The sequence below is a fragment of the Styela clava genome, chromosome 5 (genome assembly GCF_964204865.1).
Source record: "Styela clava chromosome 5, kaStyClav1.hap1.2, whole genome shotgun sequence".
Taxonomy (NCBI): domain Eukaryota; kingdom Metazoa; phylum Chordata; class Ascidiacea; order Stolidobranchia; family Styelidae; genus Styela; species Styela clava.
Window position 1 is genome coordinate 12,113,590 of NC_135254.1, and position 23,342 is coordinate 12,136,931.

At 34.1% G+C, this 23,342-nt stretch overlaps 2 protein-coding genes across 4 annotated transcripts in view; both read right to left on the reverse strand.

Moving 5' to 3' along the window:
• Window positions 1–8,362, reverse strand: part of LOC120344168 (mucin-5B-like) — a 51,978-nt gene extending 43,616 nt beyond the window's left edge. For all 3 annotated transcript variants that reach the window (XM_039413276.2, XM_078112646.1, XM_078112645.1), the window contains exons 1-8: window positions 8,210–8,362; window positions 6,113–6,128; window positions 4,053–4,223; window positions 2,639–2,787; window positions 1,732–1,827; window positions 1,185–1,354; window positions 801–946; window positions 10–218 (exon numbers count right to left, since the gene is read on the reverse strand). In XM_039413276.2, the coding sequence (XP_039269210.2) occupies window positions 10–218; window positions 801–946; window positions 1,185–1,354; window positions 1,732–1,827; window positions 2,639–2,787; window positions 4,053–4,223; window positions 6,113–6,128; window positions 8,210–8,270 (1,018 nt within the window). In that variant the 5' untranslated portion in view covers window positions 8,271–8,362. The remainder of the gene's footprint in view (window positions 1–9; window positions 219–800; window positions 947–1,184; window positions 1,355–1,731; window positions 1,828–2,638; window positions 2,788–4,052; window positions 4,224–6,112; window positions 6,129–8,209) is intronic.
• A 6,712-nt stretch (window positions 8,363–15,074) lies between these two features.
• On the reverse strand, window positions 15,075–23,251 carry LOC120344194 (cytochrome P450 3A5-like). The gene is made up of 14 exons (XM_039413308.2): window positions 23,073–23,251; window positions 22,708–22,813; window positions 22,242–22,294; window positions 21,881–21,977; window positions 21,614–21,693; window positions 21,048–21,182; window positions 20,731–20,882; window positions 20,247–20,377; window positions 19,933–20,008; window positions 19,551–19,711; window positions 18,940–19,028; window positions 18,547–18,684; window positions 17,955–18,111; window positions 15,075–17,371 (listed from the first exon to the last, which is right to left on the reverse strand). Exons 1-14 carry the CDS (start codon window positions 23,141–23,143, stop codon window positions 17,279–17,281), a joined length of 1,539 nt encoding a protein of 512 aa, XP_039269242.2. The 5' UTR covers window positions 23,144–23,251; the 3' UTR covers window positions 15,075–17,278.
• Window positions 23,252–23,342: the final 91 nt, after the last annotated feature.

The window sequence follows — 23,342 nt, forward strand, 5'->3', positions numbered from 1 at the left end:
TCTGCTTACCAGAAGGTGTCTTCATATCATTTGAAGCTACGGTATCAAAGTTTCCACATAAGCCTTTGGCTGTTCCGGAATATTTACGATCTAGTTTTAGGGATGTCCTTTCTCCTGTTTTGTCGACTTCTAAGCTGAATCCATCTTGTCTTATACGAATTTTGCTATACGTCACAGTCACTTGATAAACGCCAACATATCCGGTAGTTTGAATAAAGCTATAATGTGTGCAATATTGTAAAGATTACCACATAATTATATTTTCTTTGAATGAAATTTTGACTCCAACTCTGGTAGCCAAGCCTTCTTTTTGTTATTAGAGAATGCTTAGTCACCTTATATTCTTTTTAATAACATCAAAATTTAAAAATTCAAACTTCTGGCGTAGATTCTGATTTTTATATTGACTTCATGGAGTAAGATATTTTCTATAGATAAGCTGATCATAATTTGATTCCCAAATCTATGAGCATTTGAGTGGATTAAACAAAAACCTGAAACATATTTAATTTAGAGTCCCAGATAATGCTTCTGTGTGAGTTATTATTGTTAAGAGCCTTATAATTTTTACGCTGAATGTTTGGTTTGGTAAAATGAGAAGTGTCATCAAATTCTGTTTTAAACTATGCAAGTGTAAACCAAATCGTTCAATATATACATTTTGCCTATTATCACTTTCTGAAGCTTAGGTGGTTTGTCACATGGTATAGCAATATCTGTATAAATTAATAGACGATTTTATTTTAAACAAATGGCAAAGTCCAGTACAAAAGTTATACATTATTTGAAAATTCATTTACCTTCCGTCAGTAGACTTGACCCCCATTTTGTTTTCTTGGCTTTCATCTCTTGTAATGTAAAGAACGTCAACTCCCCCTTTAGTAATTTTTATAGACTTAAGTGAACTCCTGCTTCTGATCGTGTTATTTTTCAGTTCAACCGTAATCTGTATAACACATTACTTTCGTTAAAGGTATAAGCTGTGCTATATAAAATATTAGGAGCTCCAGAAGTACGTGCACTAAAATGGCGCACAACCTGAACATATCATTGTACCGATCATGTTTCAGGTTGTGCGACATCTTGATGCACATACTACAGAAGCGAATTTAATTAATATATATTATCATAAAATAGACAAGCTTAATAAATGTGAAATATTATATTGTGGTTATAGTTATTACCTTAAAAGCGCCAAATTCACTCAATGTGTACAGACAAGAGCTTGTGAAATGATAGTGTAGGTCGTCGAAAGTTCGAATGATGGAATTTCCGTAGAGTGCACATGTGATGTACGAGGGAAAAAAAGTTTGAAATTCCATAGCTGGTATTAATGAATTTGGATCTGCATAACCTAAGAATCATATACGTTAAATCAAAATTTTCAAACGTAAATTAACGTTACTAACAATCCTGGCAGTAGTTTAATTTACGAAAATGGATACATGTATATATATATATACCGGTATATATAGTATATATGTTAACAATACAAAAACTAACATAATTGTATTAAAATTTACCAATTTCCTAACATGGTATGTTCTTACAATTATTAAAAAACAAAATGTGAAACTATATAATACATTTATGATTTCAAGTGGAATTTGTTATTCATTTAGATTTTTTGGAAATTATCTAAAAATAGGCCAATATTGTGCCATATTTACGTAGTTAGCCAATGATCTTCCAGATTCGTAATTTCAAAACGAAATTTGAAATGATACTTACTGTATGAGCATCTGAATCCAGCGTAAAACTCAGGACAGGAACAGGTATCGTTTAAAATGCAACTTCCCCCATTTTCACACGGTGGATTGCAAGTAGCTGAAAATATCCAAATTTTAATATTGCAATAAATGTATAAGTAGTATCAAAAAATATTTTTTAAAATGATAATGCTCGTGTTATATAGTAGAATACAATTTTCATACTTATCACAGGGGAGAGAAGAGCCTATAAGAAGGTGTATTTACATAGCGTACCTTGTTACCAGTCCGTATCGGGTAGGAAATCAGTTACCCAGCTATTTATTTCAGATACATGTGCCTGATGGTGAAGGTAATTGACGGCGAGGAGTCCAGGACTCCTTTCAAATATAATTATTCCTTGTGGGACTCGAAACCGCGAACCGCTACGTGGTGTCAGAAGTACAATGGTAAACGTATTCCTAACGCTTACCACGATTGGTATAGTTCAACAGTTTATAAACTTACTAGTTCGAAAATTGAATACATTTATTGAAACTATACATCCACCACAGCTGGGTAATTCGTTAGCCAATATTATGTCACTCTATAGCAGACATGGGCAAACGGCCCGCGGGCCAAATATGGCCCGTTGGTTAATTCAATCTGGCCACCTGATGCTCCGACAACCAAACTGAAACCAAATTTTTTAGGTTTTAGCTAAAAATAGCTCAAGGAATTTGTTGTAATTGCGGTTAAATTTAGTTTTGGCAGAAAACTTATTGTTCTTTAGCTTAGCTTCGTAATACTGTAAATATTGTTCATAAATCGTAATTTTTACGTCACACTAACATGGCCCGCCAGACTAGGTGGCCAAAATTGTTGGCCGCTGGTTCAAACACCGTGCCCACCCATGCTCTAGTCTATAGCATCACAACTGCTATACTCACGTATGAGTACTTGTTCGAAGGACATCTTGAATCCCCTTGTTTCTCGATCTGTATTTGACTCAAATAGTAAAGTGGCACCATCGTAATACTCTCTCGTAAAGTTTTGTTTATCACAGAATTCTTCTTTTTTGATAGATAAGTAGTCCAAGCTTTTAAAAATTTGGAAATCAAAGATATTAGAAAAGAAACGTTTACAAAGATGTATATATATATATATATAAATATATAATATGGTGTCATAATCATATTAGAATGCGTTCTCCTCCGCTTTTTCATCTGCAACATTTGCTAAGGGCATTTGCTGAAATGGGTCAAGATGTTTGGAAATTCTCAATATATATAACAAATACTCTCCCGCGTGCTGCTTAGCTGTTAATTATTTAAATGAATTTATATTTTTTGATAATGAAGTTGAAAAAACGTTTCTTTTTTTATTTAAAACATGGTACATAGAGCTAGTTTGAATCTAGACTTCAAAAATTCACAGAGTAACCTATGATATACATCAAAGATTTTTCCAGGAATCGCCAAGATCAACAAAAGGTTTACTTTTTTATTTGACTGTCCCATTTGCCCATCCCATAATTTTGAGCTTGTCTTTACCCAATAACAGTAAATACCCAAGTTTGTTTACACTTTTAATTTTGATTTTTTTTAGGTATAATCATCATAGAGCATTCATTTCTTCAGACAACATAGTAAAAACATAGTAAAATTTAGACATGTTTACACTTTTCAACAACCCACAGAATGACAAGAAGATTAACCTAAATAATAATTGCAAAATTACTGTTTGGCAAGAAGTAACCGAGTGCCTCTTTAACAGAAAATTTGGAATTAATTCGGCTCTGAATGTTTACCTCAGAGCGTCCGCTCCTTGATCCTTCTGATCTTTGTGCATCAACTACAGATCAGTTTCCATAAATTTATGATGGATTGCACAAATTTTTCGTCGTGTAGGAGCCGAATTAATTCCAAATTCTATGTTAAAGAGGCACTGAGTTCGTCTTATTTATATGCTTTTTGCCAAACAGCACTTCATTTCACCTTATTTATTGGGTTAATCTCCTCGTCATTCTATGGGTTTTTAAGAAGTGAAAACAATACCTAAATTTTACTACATATACATACTATATTTTCTGAAAAAATGAACGCTTTATGATGAGTACCTGAAAAACAAATCAAAATTAAAAATGTATACTTACTTTTGAGACACCCTGTATATAAAAGCAATATATATACGTTCAAGTCACTTATAAGTTTACTGCTCCCTTCAATATTGATTCATATGTATATTACCCAGTTGTTTTGCGTTAAAAACAGTTTGTAAAAATCACGTCTTCATGACGAGAAATCTTTAAATACATGGCCACATCAAAGCTTTTGAAAGTTTATAAACATATCTTATTCTTACCATTTGCCGTCGTACGCTTCGTCTAACAGAAAATCGTCTGTAGTGATAATAATATAGTAGTTATCTTTTTTAGGAATGTCCCATTTGCAGTATTGGTCCGGAGGATAATTATTAGGGTAACCCGGCGATTCAATTGTCCCACTCATTTCGTCATGAAGTCCTCCGCATGACCTGAACATATGGATAGAAAATATTAATAATACGCAAGCATAAAAAAATACATCAATTGTTAAAACTGAATAATTACTCAAAAATTTTATATTTACAATACTCTTAATTGGATGTTGAGCTTTTTATTAATGGATGATGGGTCACGCCGCAACAATCCATTAAATGATGCCTTGCCAACACTCTCGAAAGAGCATAAAGACATTAAACGTGATGGGCAATTAGACAAATATAATGTCTGTTTCAAAAAAAATGGACTCAAACACATTTGAAACATTAATTCTAATCAGTGTCAACGGCGATAAAAATGTATAGCTTGCATCTAAAGCACCACAGCGTTAACTTTGTGTCGCCGAGTGTTAGAAATTCCCGACAAAAAATATCTTTCTTTTAAAGTGTCGTATAGTTGAAAACTTCAGAGATATTCATAGCTTTATCCCGTGACATACACGTTCGGTCATAAGATGACTCTGTTGCTGTTAACTGATCAATTTGAAACAATTCGGAATATAATTTGCAATGTTCATTGTTCATTATTATTAATTCGTGAGGGTAGTTTCGTCTTTCATTGATTGAATAACTGTAAATTGCTCTCGAATAAAAATCATATTGGCGATGTGTGGCGCTATGGAGCAATAATTGCCAATTCGTGGTATGACAAAGTCAATCGTAGCACCGCAAGTCAAACATGCCAAAAAATCAAATGACGCCAAAATGATTTGTATATAGCATTACAATTTCTCAAAACTTCCAGGGTTGAAATCAGAAGAGGACTGTTTGTACAACTTTCGATTTGACTTCTTGAAAAAAGCTTCATTCCTTGAATGTATATATATACTGAGTACAAGGAAGTGAACATAACAAATGAAGACGGGATACCAGATTTTAATTATTAACGGTCACTTTGTGTTTGTGACCGGTGTGATATTTTGCCTCATGCGCGCATTTTTTTCTTCCGAAATATTAGAGAAAATAACTCTCAAGACAAATAACAGCAGATAGTTTTGCTTGGTAAATCTACAACTTTTTCTAAATATACGTAGCTGAGTCAGAGTGAAGTAGTTCTCCAATTTCAATGCGGTGCAATTGTCTAGTGAACCAAGTCGGGCATTGAAAGAATGGTATTAAAAAATTTTTCATTGTCCCGTTTCGAGTGTCGTTCTTTTGTGTCGTACAATTAACGAACCCAAATTGTTGACGCATACAACTGGAAATTAGATCGAATTGCAAACGACTTGGGTACAATTTCTGTCAGATTGGGTCAAAGCGCGAGCGTGCCAGATGTTCTCGTTAATTTGAATAGCATACGCCCGATGAAGTTGAGACAACATAAAAAAAATTTGCGTTTGCCGTGTTTCGCCAAATTTCATGCGAATATTACAATTTATTAATTATTTCGTAACATTATGCACCAGAAGTAAAATAAGTTATTGTGTACTCCAGGGGTCGGCACAGGATTCAATGGCGCCGAATATATTCAAATGGAATTTTTTGAGATGCAATTCCATGAAAAAATAAAAATCTATATTCTATTCGAGAGATGTGTCGTTCGGTTTTTAACTTTCTAAAAATATGTGCGGCCCGCCAAAGACTTGCAACCCGTAATTTTGTCCCACGAGCGACAACAGGTTGCCGACCCCGGGTCTACTCTTTTTAAAATGGATGATAAGTCAGGCAGATACATATTTTCCTAGGCATTGGTCATTGCTAAGCTCTGCTAGTTTGCAGACATACAATTTCCTTATTTTGCGGTCCAGATATTACTTTCTAGATTTTGGGCGATATTTTGTATTTTCACGCATTGTTTATTTCAACGTTATTTTAACATTATTTTGCGAAAAAATCAAATATTTATCACGTACGATGAATGAAAAAAATAAGACGTTACTTACTGAGCTTGAACTTGAGCTGAAATGATAAAAATATAAAATAATTAATGATTTTTTTTACATATGATTTCAAGTACATGATTGAAATAGAAAATTATGAAATAATTTAATATAGGTTTAAAAATTACCTAATTACCTGATTTCATGATAGCTTATACATGCATGCAAAAATACAAGCAAAACTAGATTTTGCTATCTATCAATAATTTTCATGGATGCTGACGCGTTACCTATTTTTACTCATTGATATTTAACTATATTTTCGGTAACACTTTTGACCACGTATCATATTGAATCCCCAAGCAAAAGAAGAAAGGGTTTTAGTTGTATCACAATAGCATATTGATAATGCTATTGCATCTTCCCATTTGCACAGCGGCTAAATATGTATCATATCAATAAATTGTGCTGTCTATGCCAAAGCCAAAAGAAATTGGTACTCCAAAAAGCACATCGTCCCGTGGATGCTGATCTTGATTTAAAATTGATGACAAGACGTGAGATGATAAATATTAATATAAATGGAAGTTTTAAATATATATATGCCACCAAGTTTACCAAATCAAGTTTCCACACCTAAGACGGTCACCATAGATATACGCCGCAAACCCAACAATAAGTTTCATAAATTTCATATTCGAGCCCACACACGTTAATTCAATATTTTGTTCGTCGTTTTGAACGTGAAGATTTGTTAAAGCTCGTCGCACAATTTACATCGCATCGTCCTTTAACAATAGTCTTATCGGGGCTTTCAGGCCAGAATTTACTGTTATTTCATAAGGAAGATTGTATTCTGTATATCTGACTTCTTTATGTCCGTGTTTTCTGAAATAATATTGTTCAAGATATTTGTTTTTGTATCTGTTGTTTGGATTGTGCGTTGATTGTTTATATTTCGATCTACGAGGCAGACAAATGGGTTGGCAAACGAACGACAATAAATTAGTTTTAGATTTGAATTAACTAACGTGCAAAATAAAACCGGCAATATAATAATAATAAATACAAAAGTATGGCACAAACACTTCTACTTGGCATTTCTAATACTGTATTGCAAACATATTAGCGACCTTTTGAGAACTCTCAAACGCCGAGTTTGTAAAGCTGTTCGGTGCGACTATCATCACGCAAAAGCAATTTACTAGAACACGGTGCTACATCAACCTACAGTATGATATGTTTGAGCCGGGGATGATTCAAGTGAAAATTTCTCATATCTCAAATAAATTACGTTCCGCGCATTCTGAAGGAATTAAAATAAATACTTGAAATGAACTTTATCTCCTTTTTTTCATTGGATATTTTTGCCTTACGAAATAAAGTGTGTAGAATAGCGGTGTTCCTTTCAAGACCCAGCAGCAGTAAAGGACGAATGGACCCCAATTTTCTTAATAGGGATTGTGATGATTTATCTCTTTAGTTCGGTTAAATTAGTGGTTCCCAAAGTTGGGCAACCGGGGGCCAAAATTAGATGCGGAAAGATATTCGCGGGCCGGGAGGGGGAGAGCACGCAATACGCGACTCGTATGCAATCCCAATACCGAAAATTATAATTAAGATACCGGTGTAACTGAATTGCTATGAATATACACATGCTTAAACTGATGATAATGACGTACAACGGTGGTATCTAAAACGCAAAAATGTAAAAAAAAAAAAGGGTTAAACTATTTCATTCAAGTTCGACGGGCCATATTAAATTGTTACGAGAGCCGTACTTGGTTGCGCTAAATCTTCAAGACACCTATCCGTACGAAGCTATTATTTTTAGAAAATTTGACTCTTTGGAAAAATCCACTTGGCTTCGCTTAGGCACACTTACTCGAACAATGCATTGCAATTGTACCGTGGATAAGGTGGCGCGCATGTTGGTTTTATATTATATCTTTAAAGTTGCCATGCCATTACAGTTAAGTCCAAGTACTAGCGAATAATTGCAACTTTGTGAATATAGGCAATGGGATGTACCTGAGCATCTTTTTTAAGAATCTATACATAAAGGGAGTAAAAAGTGCAACCTAAATTGTTACTCCAAAATGAGTTGAACCAGAATATTACATTCTATATTCTTAAGAATAAATATTAAAAAGTATTTACCGTCCATGAGGCAGGACATTGCAATAACCATCACCACCGATATCGCGGCGTGGAAATCCATTTGCTCTTTATTCTCTGATTCGCCTCACCCAAAAGTCAGATTTGTGTTTGCTCCGTAAAGCACAAGTTACGATGTTAATTGCTCTTTAAAGCTTAACTGTAAGCTTAGGAATAAAGTAAGTTTTTTGGGTTCCCCAGTTTTATATGCTTCCTTTCTATTGGACTGATTGAAACTAAATAAAAGAAGATGGCCTTTTTCTTCTCCTACTTCCGTCGCTCTCAGACTGGGACCTTGTGTTGTTTTTACACGGGAATTATTATTTCATTATTTAAGAGACAATAAATAATCCCCTTCCAAGTCGCTACCCTAAAAATAATACTCAAGAAAAACAACGCATGCAGTTTTACAATAGATATTTGAGTTATCATGCCAGTACATTTGAGTTGGGAAAGTAAAATATACTGAAGAGTACATATAAGGATTATATCGACTTTTAGGTAATCAAGAAATCTTTAGTCTATTTTTGTTGGTATTTTTGGTACATATTTTTATACCACGTACTAAATTTTGTATCAAGATTATTTGAAAAAATTAAAACTTTCCATTCGGTAATCTGTGAAGACTAGACCGGGAAACTGGGTTTACAGTATTTATTTACGATTCAGTGATTACACAAACTTCGAAACTTCCATTTCGTCAATCAGAAATTTGACTAAGCTCATCTTCAAGTTAGTATAGGCACAAAATATCAAATGTAGATATGTAAAGGTATTAGTTTGATTTGAATTGCATTAGTCATTATCAAATACATAATACATTTATCGGAAAAGACAGATCTCTTCTCGGTTCTGGGTTATTATTCGTATTAAAATTATTTCAAAATCTCTTTTGTTAAACCACATCCTTTCCCGCAGTATTCCAAAGTTGTTTGCACCGTACAACTTAACAAAATTAGTAATTAGTATGTACGTGAAATATTTGTTTAGCGATAGCATGTTGGCGGTCGAACCCACAAGATTCTGTTTCATTCAAAAATTGTCACCCTTTGACATTTCGTTTGATATCAACGAAAGTCAAAATAAGTTTCGTATGAAAAACAACTTCCAAATCTGCTAACATAGTTGATATCCAACTTTTAAAATAGAATTGGACTGATGGAATTTGTTCTTAACATAATTTATTGGTATTATGCGTTTTTTGTTTCAAACAAAGCGCGAGGCTAGTAGTAAGTCACGTATATACTTAAGGAGCTCCTATTTTGGAATTTTCCGACTGGGCTTTGCCTCACAAATGTATTGGACCTATTGAGAGGTTGACTAGAATCAAGCAATCTTTACATAGTCAGTTCCAGTGCTAGGAATTACTAATAAAGTTTTCATCTTCTTCTATTATGCACTTGTAATGCAAAAACATAACTATATAAACACTATAATACTGTGGGTGGAAGTAAATTTTCAACAGATTTTCAGAAATATTTGTCAATTAAACTACAGTAAATCTTGGCATATTATTATCTAAAATATTATATCTGAAGTGGATTTCATAAAAATAGTTTCATGTTCACCAGAAGGTAACAATACCAAGGCTATGTCAGAATAGGTGCAAGACCGATAATAAGCTAATCATTTCTAATGTCGGTCAATTAGGTGAACTGCTATGTTTTTCAGACAGTTTACTCTGCATATTGAAAATATTTCGAGGGGAATAAATGCTTGACTCTTCCGTTGTTGCTTCAAAGTAATCAGGCGTTAAAGCGTTGTTCATTTACTGCTGGTGTAATCTTAACAATGAAATTTTACAAGTCTGAGTCATACTAGGACCAGCCATCATTATAAAATGCTTTTGGGTTTCTTGTTTTCAAGACCGTGAACGTCTTTGGCTAATATTTTATAAATAAACAGAACTAGGTTATCTGAGCTGTTCTCACGTCTCACCCTATTGTCCTGACAATGTGTATTGGCAAATATCTTAAGGTTGGGATTGCAGCTCGTGTTATTGACTCGACTCGAGTTGAATTCGAGTAACTATTTATCAAAGATTCGAAGTGAATCGAATCTGAATTTAAATGTAATGTATTGACTAGCCACCAACGCTACTTAGCTCAACGCTACTTAGACCCCCCCCCCCCCTCCCCCACGTCACTCGGTGCTTGAAGACTCTTATCAAACACATTAGGTTTTGAATTAAAGTTTAAGTATCGCTTTTAACCAGGGGCGTATCCAGCGGAGAGTTGATGGTCGGACCCCCCCTCCCCCCCCCCCCCCCAAAAAAAAATAATAATAATAAAAAAAAAACTCTTGAAAACTCACGGACCCGCTGGCTGATAAGCCTAACTTGGCAATTAGAAAATCTAATCTAGGGATACTTTAGTGGAGCTGTTTTTCTTTTGTCTCAAACTTATGAATGCATTTTTGCTTGAGGTTACTCTAAACATGATGCAAGGACAACAAAAACCGGTGTAATTCAACCAGAACGCATATCTGTTACCTAACTCGTCCTTAATTGGAGCTGTAGTAATGACGTCACTGCTGTAGTTTATTTATGAGTTTTTAGAATGAACGACGTCCGCATTAAACTTGACAAATAGTTCCAAGTTTTTACCAGTAATCAGGTGTACTATAGTAAGTACCGATACCATTAATTCAACCCCTATACTCAAGCTACCGTTTTTTAGTTTATTTATCTAAAATTGTATGTCATTAGGAACAAAAGCCAGCACGTTACCGTTTCTGAATCTCGCCAATCCCACCCCCACTGTTTATAATCCAAACATTGAGGATGCTGCCTATCGTTCAATTCTTGGAATAACACTTGGCGTGAAAATGAAACTAGTTAAAGCAAGAAATTTAAAAAAAAATGAAATAAAAATGTTTGATTGAACTTATTTCCTTTCTTCTTCTTATTAAAAAATTTGTGCATTTTACTTTACTTTCTAGGTTCTAGAAAGTTAATTTTTTTTACTATAAATGAAAATATAAAAAAGATAGTATTCTTGGTATTAATACGTTGCCTCTGATTACAATATTATGTAATTAAATTGGGTTAATATATCCAGTAATCGCTTCGCCTCGTTTTAAGATTATAAACTTGGAGGTGTATATGATAAACAGGCAATAAAATAATTGACAATAACAGATTACAGAATCAGGAGAGCAAACAAACCCCTACGGGAGGATTAAAACAAACAAAATTTAAACGCATAGCATGTTCATTCACCTAAATGCATGTGTTTTATTGAGGCAGCATTGAAGGTAAGTATCGTTTGAGTGCAGTTGACCCTCAAGTACCCCGGCTGATATCGAATTTCAGTCCCCGATAGCGGTTATTGAGTCACACGTAGTTGTTAGCAAAGAAATTCCGCCGGTACGAACACCTCATTAGCATTTATTTTCAATGCATTCTGTTGGATTGTTTTATGTAAACTCAGTAAGAAAAGATGATTTATACAACGATTCATTTCGACGCAGAGGTCTTGAGAAATGAAAACACACTTGAATGCGTGGATGTGACCTTTAGCCAATTCGTCACCTTTTGTCATTATGTGTTAATGAGCGGCTTGGATCCGATCCGTCTAGAACGAAAAGCAACACTGTACATTTGAAGCATACCATATGGATTGTACAGCATCATACTACATTGAAAATGCTTATCATTCGCAGATACCAGACGGGGGTTTTGATAATACCAAATTCGAGTGATTTGGTTCGACACGCAATGTCTGCCACTTCAATAAATATTATAAGCTTGAGGGGCTATACTAATCAAAAAGTCCACTCAAAAAGATCATCTAGGACAGGGGTTCCCAAACCAGCGGTCGCGATCCCAAATTGGGTCGGAGTGATAAGTAGGTAGGGTCGCAAACAGGTCATGGGGTCGGTGGAGTCGCTGAGGTATGGTAGAGGATGGATGTGAAAAACATCTAGGATTTGACAAATCATGGTAAATTTAGCAGTTTGTACCATGGCTTACTGAAAAACAGGCCCATAGGCTTCGCTCTATTCTAGGCTCATGCTATAGAAAATGTAGGTACCCATTGTAACATCACTGTTTGGCTTTAGCTTATTTTACTCAATACCACCACATAACCAAACTCAAAAGTCCAGTGAAAGAAGCTTTAGAAGTTTCATTAAAAATATATAAATTGACCTGGGGTCGCCCTGGACACTTGAAAGTTGTTTTTGGGGTCGTTCGGAAAAAAGATTGTGAAAAACATTTGATATTCTATGTTTGCATGTTATGTATTTACCCTTGAAAAATTAGGGCACAGAACGCAGATACCCTAGCGGCTTGTTTGGTAATAATAGGTTGGTTTCGTAGTAGCACAGAGAGTTGCCACACCTTAGACAAATTTGCATTTAATTGTAAATTTCCTTATTGTCATCTTACAGACTTTTAATCTCACTGAAAATCATTTTATAAAAGCACATTCACCCAATTTTTTGCTCGACAGGGGGGCACTGTAAAAATCCATCTTCTATATCCAATCTCCTTGAAGTTGTTTGCAAAGTCTGCATTGAAAATTCAATAGAGACCGTCATTGTTGATAGCAAATAAACCATTCATAGAGACGTCGGGTACGTCTTTGGTAGAAAACCTGAGATATTTTTGGTACTTTTTGATAATATCTCATATACTTGCACCTAACAATTACATGAACTCTTCAATTTTAACAAATTACTGGATAAAATCTCGAGCCAGGTCGTAGCAATTAATGATTCCCTTGATCTTGTTGTTGGCATATAACTAGAAATCCAACAAAAACGTACGACGACAAAATGGAGAAAATAATAGACAGAACAATAGACGAAACAATGAAGCAATGTATACATTTTTTATACAGTTAATGATACCCGTAATCTATTTTCTGTTAGTTAAAGAAAGACGCAACTGGTAACATTGTTTTTTTGCAAAAGCCAAGGGTCAATACCCTAATATAATTTTCTCAAATAGTGCATTGCCATTTTCGTGCAATCGTGATCTACACATGATGGTGATGTCACAAGAGTTATTTATGTACACAGATAGACAAGCACGTCAATATCACCAAAACTTATTACCAAAATTCTAGATAACTACTAGTGACGAAAACATAAACCAGGGACCCTTATAAACTTGATTGTACATGCATACACTAACGAGTGCAAGTATTACAAATTTATATTTTTTCACAAGCAATAAGGATGACGCTTCATTGACAAGAGTGAGATTGTCTCGCAGCCTGTAACTTGCTGCGTTGAAATTCTTGCGGGCTGCTTCAAACATTCGTTATTCAACAAGAATATCGCACAGGCGGCTGTTAAAACGTCGAAGTCTTCTAGCTTTAATATAGACGAAATATTTTCGCTCCGACTTAGTTAACTCAATTTTCCGCACCCCATGTAATGGATGTTTCACTGAACATCGGTTTCCTTGTTTATATCCTTAACAATGACCAATCATAAATTAGTCCACAATGACGTAACAATTGCAATGTCTGTAAGGCTCAGATACTTCTTTCACTCAGACAAATATTCAAGCGTGCAGGTTGTAAACACTGCCCCCATTTCCTGGTTTTGCGTGTTGTTTGTCAGTTTTCATGTGTGTTTTCAAAAATTTGTTGTAAATCAGGTAACTTTATTTTTATTATGTTACCTAATGTGGCCACTTTTTGTGCTTGTAGGTGGTTTTAGAATGTGTAGTTGATTCAAAAAGTTGGGTTGATTTTCCTCAAAACGGTGATACCTTTAGTTAAATAATTAAAAATTAATATAAAATTAGGACATGTACATTTCTTTTACGAATAAGAACGTAAATCAAAAGAACCGTGTTATGATCCATATGATCTCACAAATATCAAAAACAACATTGCGGTAATATGTTTTAAACTAGCGCTGGAACTTTAGAGCTATAGATATTTATGCGTGGTATTTTACATCACGAGAGCATAAGTCTTGAAAACTGCAAAAGCCGAATCATATCGACGAAGAGAGCAATAATAACAAGCAGAGATAAGAGTTATTAGCATCATCCTATGGATGTTTCTCCGACACTTACATTTCCTGCACTTACCATAGCAAAATTCTTGATACTTATTTTGAGAGAGTTTTGGATAGTTGACGCATAAAAAAATGAGTTACTTGTTCAAAACCATCATTTTCAATAAAAATATATAACCACATGTTGTACTGTTAGCCAATTTCAGCGTAGTCTATTGCAGCGTTACCCGGCTCCATAGGCTCCAAATTTTATATCTAGATCTTGAAAAAAAAACCCATCTAGATCTAGCTATTAAACAGCAGAGTCGCAGACATCGCCTTGCGCGGCTCTCCCATAAGGCCCGGACGACATTCATCGGTCGATCGTTCCTTATAGCCGAAAAACATATCCGCTATCTGGGTCATCCAAATGCAGAAAAATTTGCGTCTTACGTACATCTAGAACCGGTCACCGTGCACTCAACTGTCGCCAACGTAACACACCTCATCATTAGCCATGTTTTGTGTTATGTATTGGGGGTACGCGGTGAAAAATCTACTATGACCGCAACAGACTTGATGCTTTTGGAACACTTGCCATTTCTTCTATGTGACAAAGATTTATTACATGGCAATTTCATTTTAAAAACTCCGAAAAAATAATCGACAAAAATCGCTCTTTTTCAATGGACGTTGCTTCATTTGTATCAGTATGTCACCTATAACTGCAATTTTGTATTTTTTGCGAATGCTAGAAAAACCATTACTGCATCACGATGATAACGCCACTGTTTATATGGATATCATCAGTGTACGCACGAAACAGTGTTCATGCATGAGCATATATGAAAGTGAGTTTGTATCCCACCAATCTGAAGAACTTTATGTCTGCATAGTGCTTTCGTATAACTACATGTACAATGTTTGAATGAGTATTATGTATTTCCATACATTTGTATCGATATTCATACATGTGATACATGCATTTTATTTTACGCGCTATTATTTGCAGATGGTGCCCGAATGCGTAGTGCGGTAGGTTTGTCGCCGTGACCGGGAAATTCTTTCAGAACACGTGCAGGGAATTTTTGTTGTTCACTAAAACTACTCTCAAATAATAAAGCATAGATATAGTAAAAATTATATGACAAAACAAAGGCTGACACTTCTTTGTCGTTTGATCCTGCAGCATCATATTGATGAAATAAACTTAAAAATTAATATACTTACGTATATGACGTTTTAAAATGATGTTTTATTGTTCTCGTAGTTGGTGATCATTAGTGGTTGCTACGATAATGTGGTATCATTTCAATTAGGTGAAAAGCAACGGGGCATATAGCAATACGTTACCAAAATTGTGTAGCCTTTGCGGTTTAATATACTCAATAAAAAAAATACATTTCCAACTAGAGTGCAATTACATGTAGGTTTGCAAAATAGAATAAAATAAACATTTTTGAATGAACTTGAGAAGTCAATAAAATTTTCCAATTAAATATGGGTTTTAAAAACTATTGGAAATCATGGTATCTGAAAATATTCGTTTCCTGGCCGTCTTCTACTTGTTAAATACTTACTGAAGTCATGTTTTCAGAAGTCCTGATTTATGACTATGCCTAACACTGGAAAGGCGTACAGCCTGTTTTTATAGTCTGTAAACCGAGATGGCGGACATCGGAACGCAGTATGAGTACCAGGTTAAGGTTAGGCTATAATTCTATTCCAATTTTCCTTATTTTAGTTATATTAAGAGTTCGGGTACTAGCCAAATGACTCCCGTACTTTTTGTACCTGAAATTATGCCTAACCCTAACCTGGTACACATACGACGTTCCGGTGTCTGCCATTTTGATTCACATACTACGGGAGTACTATTCTTTTTCGCCCCAATGTCGATTTATCGTGTCAGCATGGATAAAAAAAAATCACAACAAAGACATAGGTTCTGCAAAAGTGTCTCGCAAAACAAAACAATAGTAATACAAAACAATAGATTCCGTAATCATTTTTAGAGATTTACACTAACAAATATTACATTTATACTACAGTAAGAAAACATCTTAAAACCCTCCCACAGCCGGTAAGCCCATATGGGCTTTTCAACGCTATTAAGGCTAGCACATGGTAACCTACTGTTGCTATCGCTCTTAGCTGTTTATTGACCTAATGCCCTGGTATGAGAGAAGCGATAAAACCTTCCAGCCGTGACGCAAAGTGCGAATCGTATAAATAGCGTGGATTTCAAAATTGCCTGTCAGACGTCTGAAAATGTCGACTCAGCTCAGACAGGAAATACTCCTTTATAACGACTTATTATTGTTTTAGCATGTATTTTCAGTCATACTAACTATCCCTGACCATCCCTGGCGCTGTGTTGTTTTGATAAATATGATTTTGACTGCTCCATAGTTGGCAGAGGTATGGAGATTTTTTGTATGTAAAAAAAACGTAAAATTAATGGTAATTTTAACGCGTAAATGTACGTATGGGATTATTTACGTCGTTCTACGCGCATTTCCGTCGAAAAAATTTAATTTTTTTGCATTGGGGGTGGTCTGTGCAGTAATAATAAGAGCTGTGACGTCATCAAAATCGGTAATTGGACCTTGAACTTGATAATACTGTAAATACAATTGTGAATTTCAAAGTAATAACCCTTTTATGCTATAATAGTCGTTTTGGTATTGTTATGTTAGGAAAAACTTGACGAAAACGTTGAAGAAAAAATTAATTAATCAGGAATTAATTATTAACCCTCTACTGTACACAGAATATCTCAAAGTTTTTTTTTTTTTTAGAAATTTTTGAAATTTTTTTGCAAAAATTTTTTTTCGATGAGTGTGTTTTAAAGATATATTGCTGAATAGAACTCTAGCAGACGCTTTCAAAAAGCCATGAGTTAAGATTTAGGGCTTAATGGTTGACAAAAAAAATAAGTTCAAAAATACCCATAAAAATGTCAGGGATTTGAGCTGTCCGAAGGTTAAGTATACATAGATTCAGTAAAGAGTTAAATTTCACAAATGATACCAATAAGAAATTAAATTTAATACAAAGCTAAAATCGACAGGCGCTGCCAATCAAGCTTTAACACAATTAGCCCAAGTGCAATTAGGTGGAAACAGAATCACGAGGTATGGCGACCAAGTTGAAATCAACCTCAGAACGCACAGACATTGTAAATTTCAACTTCAGAGGAGGTGCCTGGAAAACGAAATGTTTGATGGTTTATTATTATTAATTTGAATGATTATTAGTCAAACACATTGCTAAAGGTTTTACTCTTGTAGAATAAAAAAGTTCCCACGAGAGCCATGGTGTATTAATCAAAAACAGCGCCCAGATATTATTCAGGAAATAATATTTTCACCGTTTTATGAAGTCATTTTACTGCGCCTATGGATGTTAATGTCTTTTGGAAATAAAATACAGACAAACGCTTAAATAGGAAATGCTTATATAGTTTGCACTTGATAATTTATTGAAAGACATAAATACATAAGATGGCACAGAAATAAATTTACACGATTCCAAGTCATAATCAATTCACCTATTTTGGAGATGAGGGTGGAAAATTAGTAATGTTTTTTTAGCAATAGAAAAAGTTGCTGAAACAGAAATGTCAAGGGGTTTACTTTCATGGGATACAAAGAACGCCAAAAACAAAAAAAATGTTTTTACATGGACAAGTACATACTTAACATCACATAATTAATGACACAATTGTAGTCTCTAAATATAATCTATCCTATATGTAAAAATATTCAAAGTCTAGTTTTTATCCTACCGGTGTATTTTCAGCAGGTTTGAATGTGAATTTATGCAAAAGTTTTGCTAGAGACATCTTAATTTCCATCAAAGCAAATCTCATCCCAATACAATTACGTGGTCCTGCCCCAAACGGCTGATAAACCATTGGGTCAATTTGGCTCATGTCCTCCATCCTGAAAATAGTCATTATATTCAACACCGCGTATGAGAGTTGTAGAATATAATAAAAAAAAGCATGTCGGTATACTTATGAAATGTCGCAGTATTTGTGGCGGAACATGCTGTACCTGCCACACATCACATATTTGTTGACATTGTTCATCACGTTACATGCCTACTTCAGGCACACCAACGTGCATTGGCTAAACGAGCGCTCCAAATTCAAATAATTGACTCACGTTCCGCACAAATTATGAGTCAATAACTTTCCAATGAACCTAATAGCAACAAGCACCACAATTTGCAAATCACGGTTTCAGTCTAATATATGAACTTCAAGAAATACTGAAATAATTGGAATCGTGGGATATAGAGCGGGACTGAAACGATAAATCGACAAACTCGCTGCATTAAAATTCATATTCACATAAATGACATGAAAATTCTACCTTTCGGGTTTAAATTCGTAAGGTTCATCCCAATATTCAGGATCATGTGCCAGTCCAAACGTTGGTACATTTATCTGAATACCTTCTGGAATTGTTAAGCCATTGATAGTGATTTCTTTTTCACAGAAGCGAGCATTCCTGCAAAAATACGCGACATGTAAAACTCAAAGAAGAATCTTTAATTTGCATATGATCTAATTCAACTTTTGTGTTTAAATTCAAGTATCAAGTTGTACATTCAAAATATGCAAGAGATGTCTGCAATCTCTGACTAATGCGAAAAAACATTAACCAAATTGCATTACACTCAAAAATTAAAGGTATTCTCCAGTTATTCAGGTGACATTTCGTCATTAGAGAAACGAATATGGCTGTTTGGTAAAATATACAAACTTTATAATCGGCATGTAAAGTCTGAGAGTTTCGTTGATGCACATGTCCAACAACTTCAATTTTGTCATACTTTCGTAGTCAAATTTGCCCTTCATAAAAACAATTTCAACAAAGAAGTTTTGAAACAATGTCGGTCATAAATGCGAAATCGGAACTTTTATAGAATGAATAAGATTTGCTGGTTTAATTTTGACGAATAAATAATGATATAATAAAATTTAAAATAGCAGTTAAATATAACACTAATTCGACGCGTTCATGCTATCTCACAAAATGTTAGTCAGACACGATAATCGCGAGAAGGGCATTGTTGTACGTTCAGCAGTCGATTCGAGTCGGCAAATATTTTCTGAGCAATGAGCAGATTTTATTTTCCGCGTCCCATACTAAATCTCACACATCCATCGCCAAGCAAAAAATATCACTACTCTACAAATACTAAGTTTTTATCGAATCATCTTTGAGCGTACAAACTTATTGGACCTATTTGCATAAACTGTTTGCTCATAGTACACGGGATTGAAGGCAAACCAAACGATGTCAACGTAAGACATTGGACAAGTCGAAAAGTAAAAATTGAGTCATATGAATGTATGTATGAATAAATTTACCTGAACTTTCATCATTTCATCGATTTCCTCTTGAACTTTGAACTGTATTTCCGGATGTTGAGCTAAATTATAGACTGTCCAGCTCATTGTATTCCCAGTATTCTCGTAACCAGCCAAAATCATTAACATTGAATTTCCAACGATTTCAATATTTGTCATGCCTGAAGATTAACAAATGTCGTATCAAAGTAAACAAGAGTAAAGAAAGGTATTACTAGATGTTCAAGTTTATTACAAAAGGGACGTATTGGATTAAAGAGACATGACAGCAATTGCAAATATGTAATCTAACCTGACCCAGAAATAGATACTGTAACTATATGACAACTTTAAAGTGATTATTAAAATTGAAGCGCAAGCTTACATATGTCAAGATACCAACCTTTTTCTGCACCTTCTTTTATTTTTTCTTCGGATACTTTAGCATCCAACATCAGTTGCATAAGATCTACTCTAGTCTGTCAAAGAAAACATAAATTTTAGATATAAGTTCAAAATCATGTTGCAATCACTTTGATTCACGACATACTTGATTGGCTGAACTGTCAAGATTTCGAAGGTAGTTTATACGAGGCTGATGTGTAACTTATTGTTTTTATTTCGATTACATCTGTCGAAAATCAAATTTTAATTACGTCAAAATTGTCTGTATAAGGCAACACAATACAATATCAATTTAATAACGATAATACTTACACGTTCATGTGGATTTTCCTCTCGTTGCTTTATTAGGTGATGTGTTAGTTTTTTGAAGTATTCTAATCCACCACTTCCAAACAATGCGATGTTAAATTTGAAAACAAGTTTTTCCAAAGATGGAAAAATAACTGAAATAACATGAATATTTAATTATTATTTATGAATTTTTTTGGAAAAGAAAAACTTTTTTTAATTTTAATTGTACATTTTCCATGTGATTAAGATATTTGCGAAAATGCGCGTTTGAGTATAACAGTATAGATTGATAAAATCCTTTAAAATATGGCGCATTTCTGTTTAAAGTTATTTTAATTCGACCACGAATAACTACATATTTCCGTGTATGACTTCTGGTATAGTTTTCATATGCCGTTAGGAAATTCATACTTTCGACAAATAATTTCGTGGGATATGTAGAATAGGATTAGAGTAACAATGCAATCTGAGTTGGTAAAGATGTAAAACTTTCAGTGAAACTTACTAAGCAATATGATAAGGGGACTGAATGTTCCGGAAAACAATTTTTTGGCATTTTTGGCAGCTTCTGGCTCTTCAACTCTGTCATCCTGCGAGTGAACTTTGGTGCTGAATGCTGCTGAGCATACTATATCCAATGAAAGACGGGAAAAGACTCTGGAAATATCGGGAGATTTATGCTTAATAACCGAAACAATGATAAATTTCAGTTATTTCATTGATGTGCGTTCCAGATGTTGTTATGATTATAACAAATAATTTATTTCGAGAACAAGAAATTATAGAAACTTTGTTGTTGAATGAGACCACGGTATAACTTACTCTTTTGAATTGAAAACCCCGTTGTTACTCTCAACTTTTCGGTCCAGTGCATCAACAGTATTGCCTGCACACCAGTCTATTATACCACACATTTGCTTCAGTTTTGAAGTTGAAAACGTCGGTGTCATTGTCGTTCTTGAATGAGAATTTTATAAAAATTGATGTATAATTAAAATTAACTTTTGAAAAATTAATTTTTCACTTCAGGAATTTCTGCCCGGCTTTATAAATATTGACATTGCGAGATTATCTCAGAAGTGTTCGTCTTGTGTAAACTACTCGCTTTTGTCCAATTATCTGGTTAATACTGATTTTCATAAAGCTAACCAACCAACCAACAACATACTAAACTTTTTGAACGTACGGTTAGTTTGAAATAAAATTTATTGAATTGAAAACGTATCACGATCATGCATCTAATTTTTCACGAATTAATTCAATGTAATTTTCACAGCCATTACAAAAATGCAGTAAGAATAATTTCCACCACTATCCCTCTCTAACACTTCCGTATTCGGGAAGTTTTTTTTCAATATTTCACGTGGTTTAACATTCACGATTCTTACCTTATACGTTTCCATTGTTTTCCTTGGACTGCGGTTAATCCATTGTTCAATTCTTTTCCACTTATTTTGAGCAATGTTTTCTGAAAGGTTTAGCAGCGGCTTAAGAAGTTAAATTGAATGAAAATTTGGAACTTCGTATGTATCATACTTTCCCTACCCCAAATTGTTTGTAAATGAATGTAACTCGGTCATTCGAAATACATATTTCATGTTTTGCAACTAGAATATCATAAATACAATTTGTTTGTGGAATAAAGTAGACCTTACCTGTCTGTCTGGAAATGTTTGAAACTCTTTAATAAAAATTTGTCTCAAGATATCAGGATCGTGAATTGTTATACTGGGTGATAGTCCCGTGAATATCCTAAAACGAATGACTTTTGAGTCCAATGACTTTTAACTATTATAAGTGCGTTAAGTAAATAAACTTAAAAAAACAATCCAAACGATGCATGTCGTACAACAATTGATTTAGGATTAAAAATATCTTATTGCAATCGATCTTTTCTTCTTTCGCTTATTCAGATCAGATATATTCACATTTCATTCAATATTATACTTATTGATATAGTGTTTTAGGCAAATTATTCGATATAAATTGAATCAATACACTTATATATATTCTTACCCCCATATATTACCGTACTTCTTCTTACATTCGTTGTCGTATTCAAACGCTTTCTGAAAATAATATAATATTCATGAAATAGGCACATAACCACCAGTCAAATGATAAATTCGTAAAATGATTAGGTTTAAGAGGCTACCAAAATTCATCATCACTTGAATGAGTGGTTCCATCGCACCAAGGACCTAAATTGTCATTTTTTCCAATTGTTATGCCATGGCAAGATAGAAATCTCGGACCCGAACAGCTGGGAAGAACCTGAATCTAAATTTAGTAACACCATTCGATTTCGTATAAAACATTGTACTATGGATGCTATTAGAAAGATATTCTCAATTGATATAAAAAATAAATAAAAAACGAATAACTAATTACAGGCCATAATTCACTGAATAAGCATTTCATTTCATGCAGTATTTTATGGCAAACTTCTGAATAAACAATTATTCATAAAATCTTATCTTACGTCTTTGCTGAAAGCAGTTAGGAGGCTTCCAAGTTTGAGTATAGATGGTGGATCATAGGGAATGTTGAGTTTTTCAAAGTAGCTCCATTTTTGATTCAAATAATACCTGAAAGTAAAACGTATTTGTGAAATGTGATTTTGAGTATAAACTACAACATGCGGTTTTCTGTATGATTCACATTCGCCAATTCTGTTTCAAAATACTTGATTGGATAAATATTGTTTTTAATTCATCAAAAATCGACCTTCTTATGCGCCGCGCCTTATTGCAAATAGCAATCGATTATCGTTCAGTCGATCGTCAATGTCAAAACGTAAATGCGGTATAAATTTATATACACTTACTCGGTCTACTTTGCACCAACCTGATAAGTAAAACTATGCTTGCAATCAGAAGCCACGATTCAATTGATAATATATCCAGCGGAGTTATCATTCTATACTCAATACATAAATCCAATAGTATTGCTATAGTAATCTGTTACCTGAAGGAAAAATGAGTCACATATATCCAACGACTTACTTTCCCTTTCAGAATACTTTACGGATAAAACAGAAAATGTTGTTGTGTTTGTTTGCATACACCTTTTACGTGTCAAAAGTGCACGATGAAAAAAAATAGATTCGTATTACTC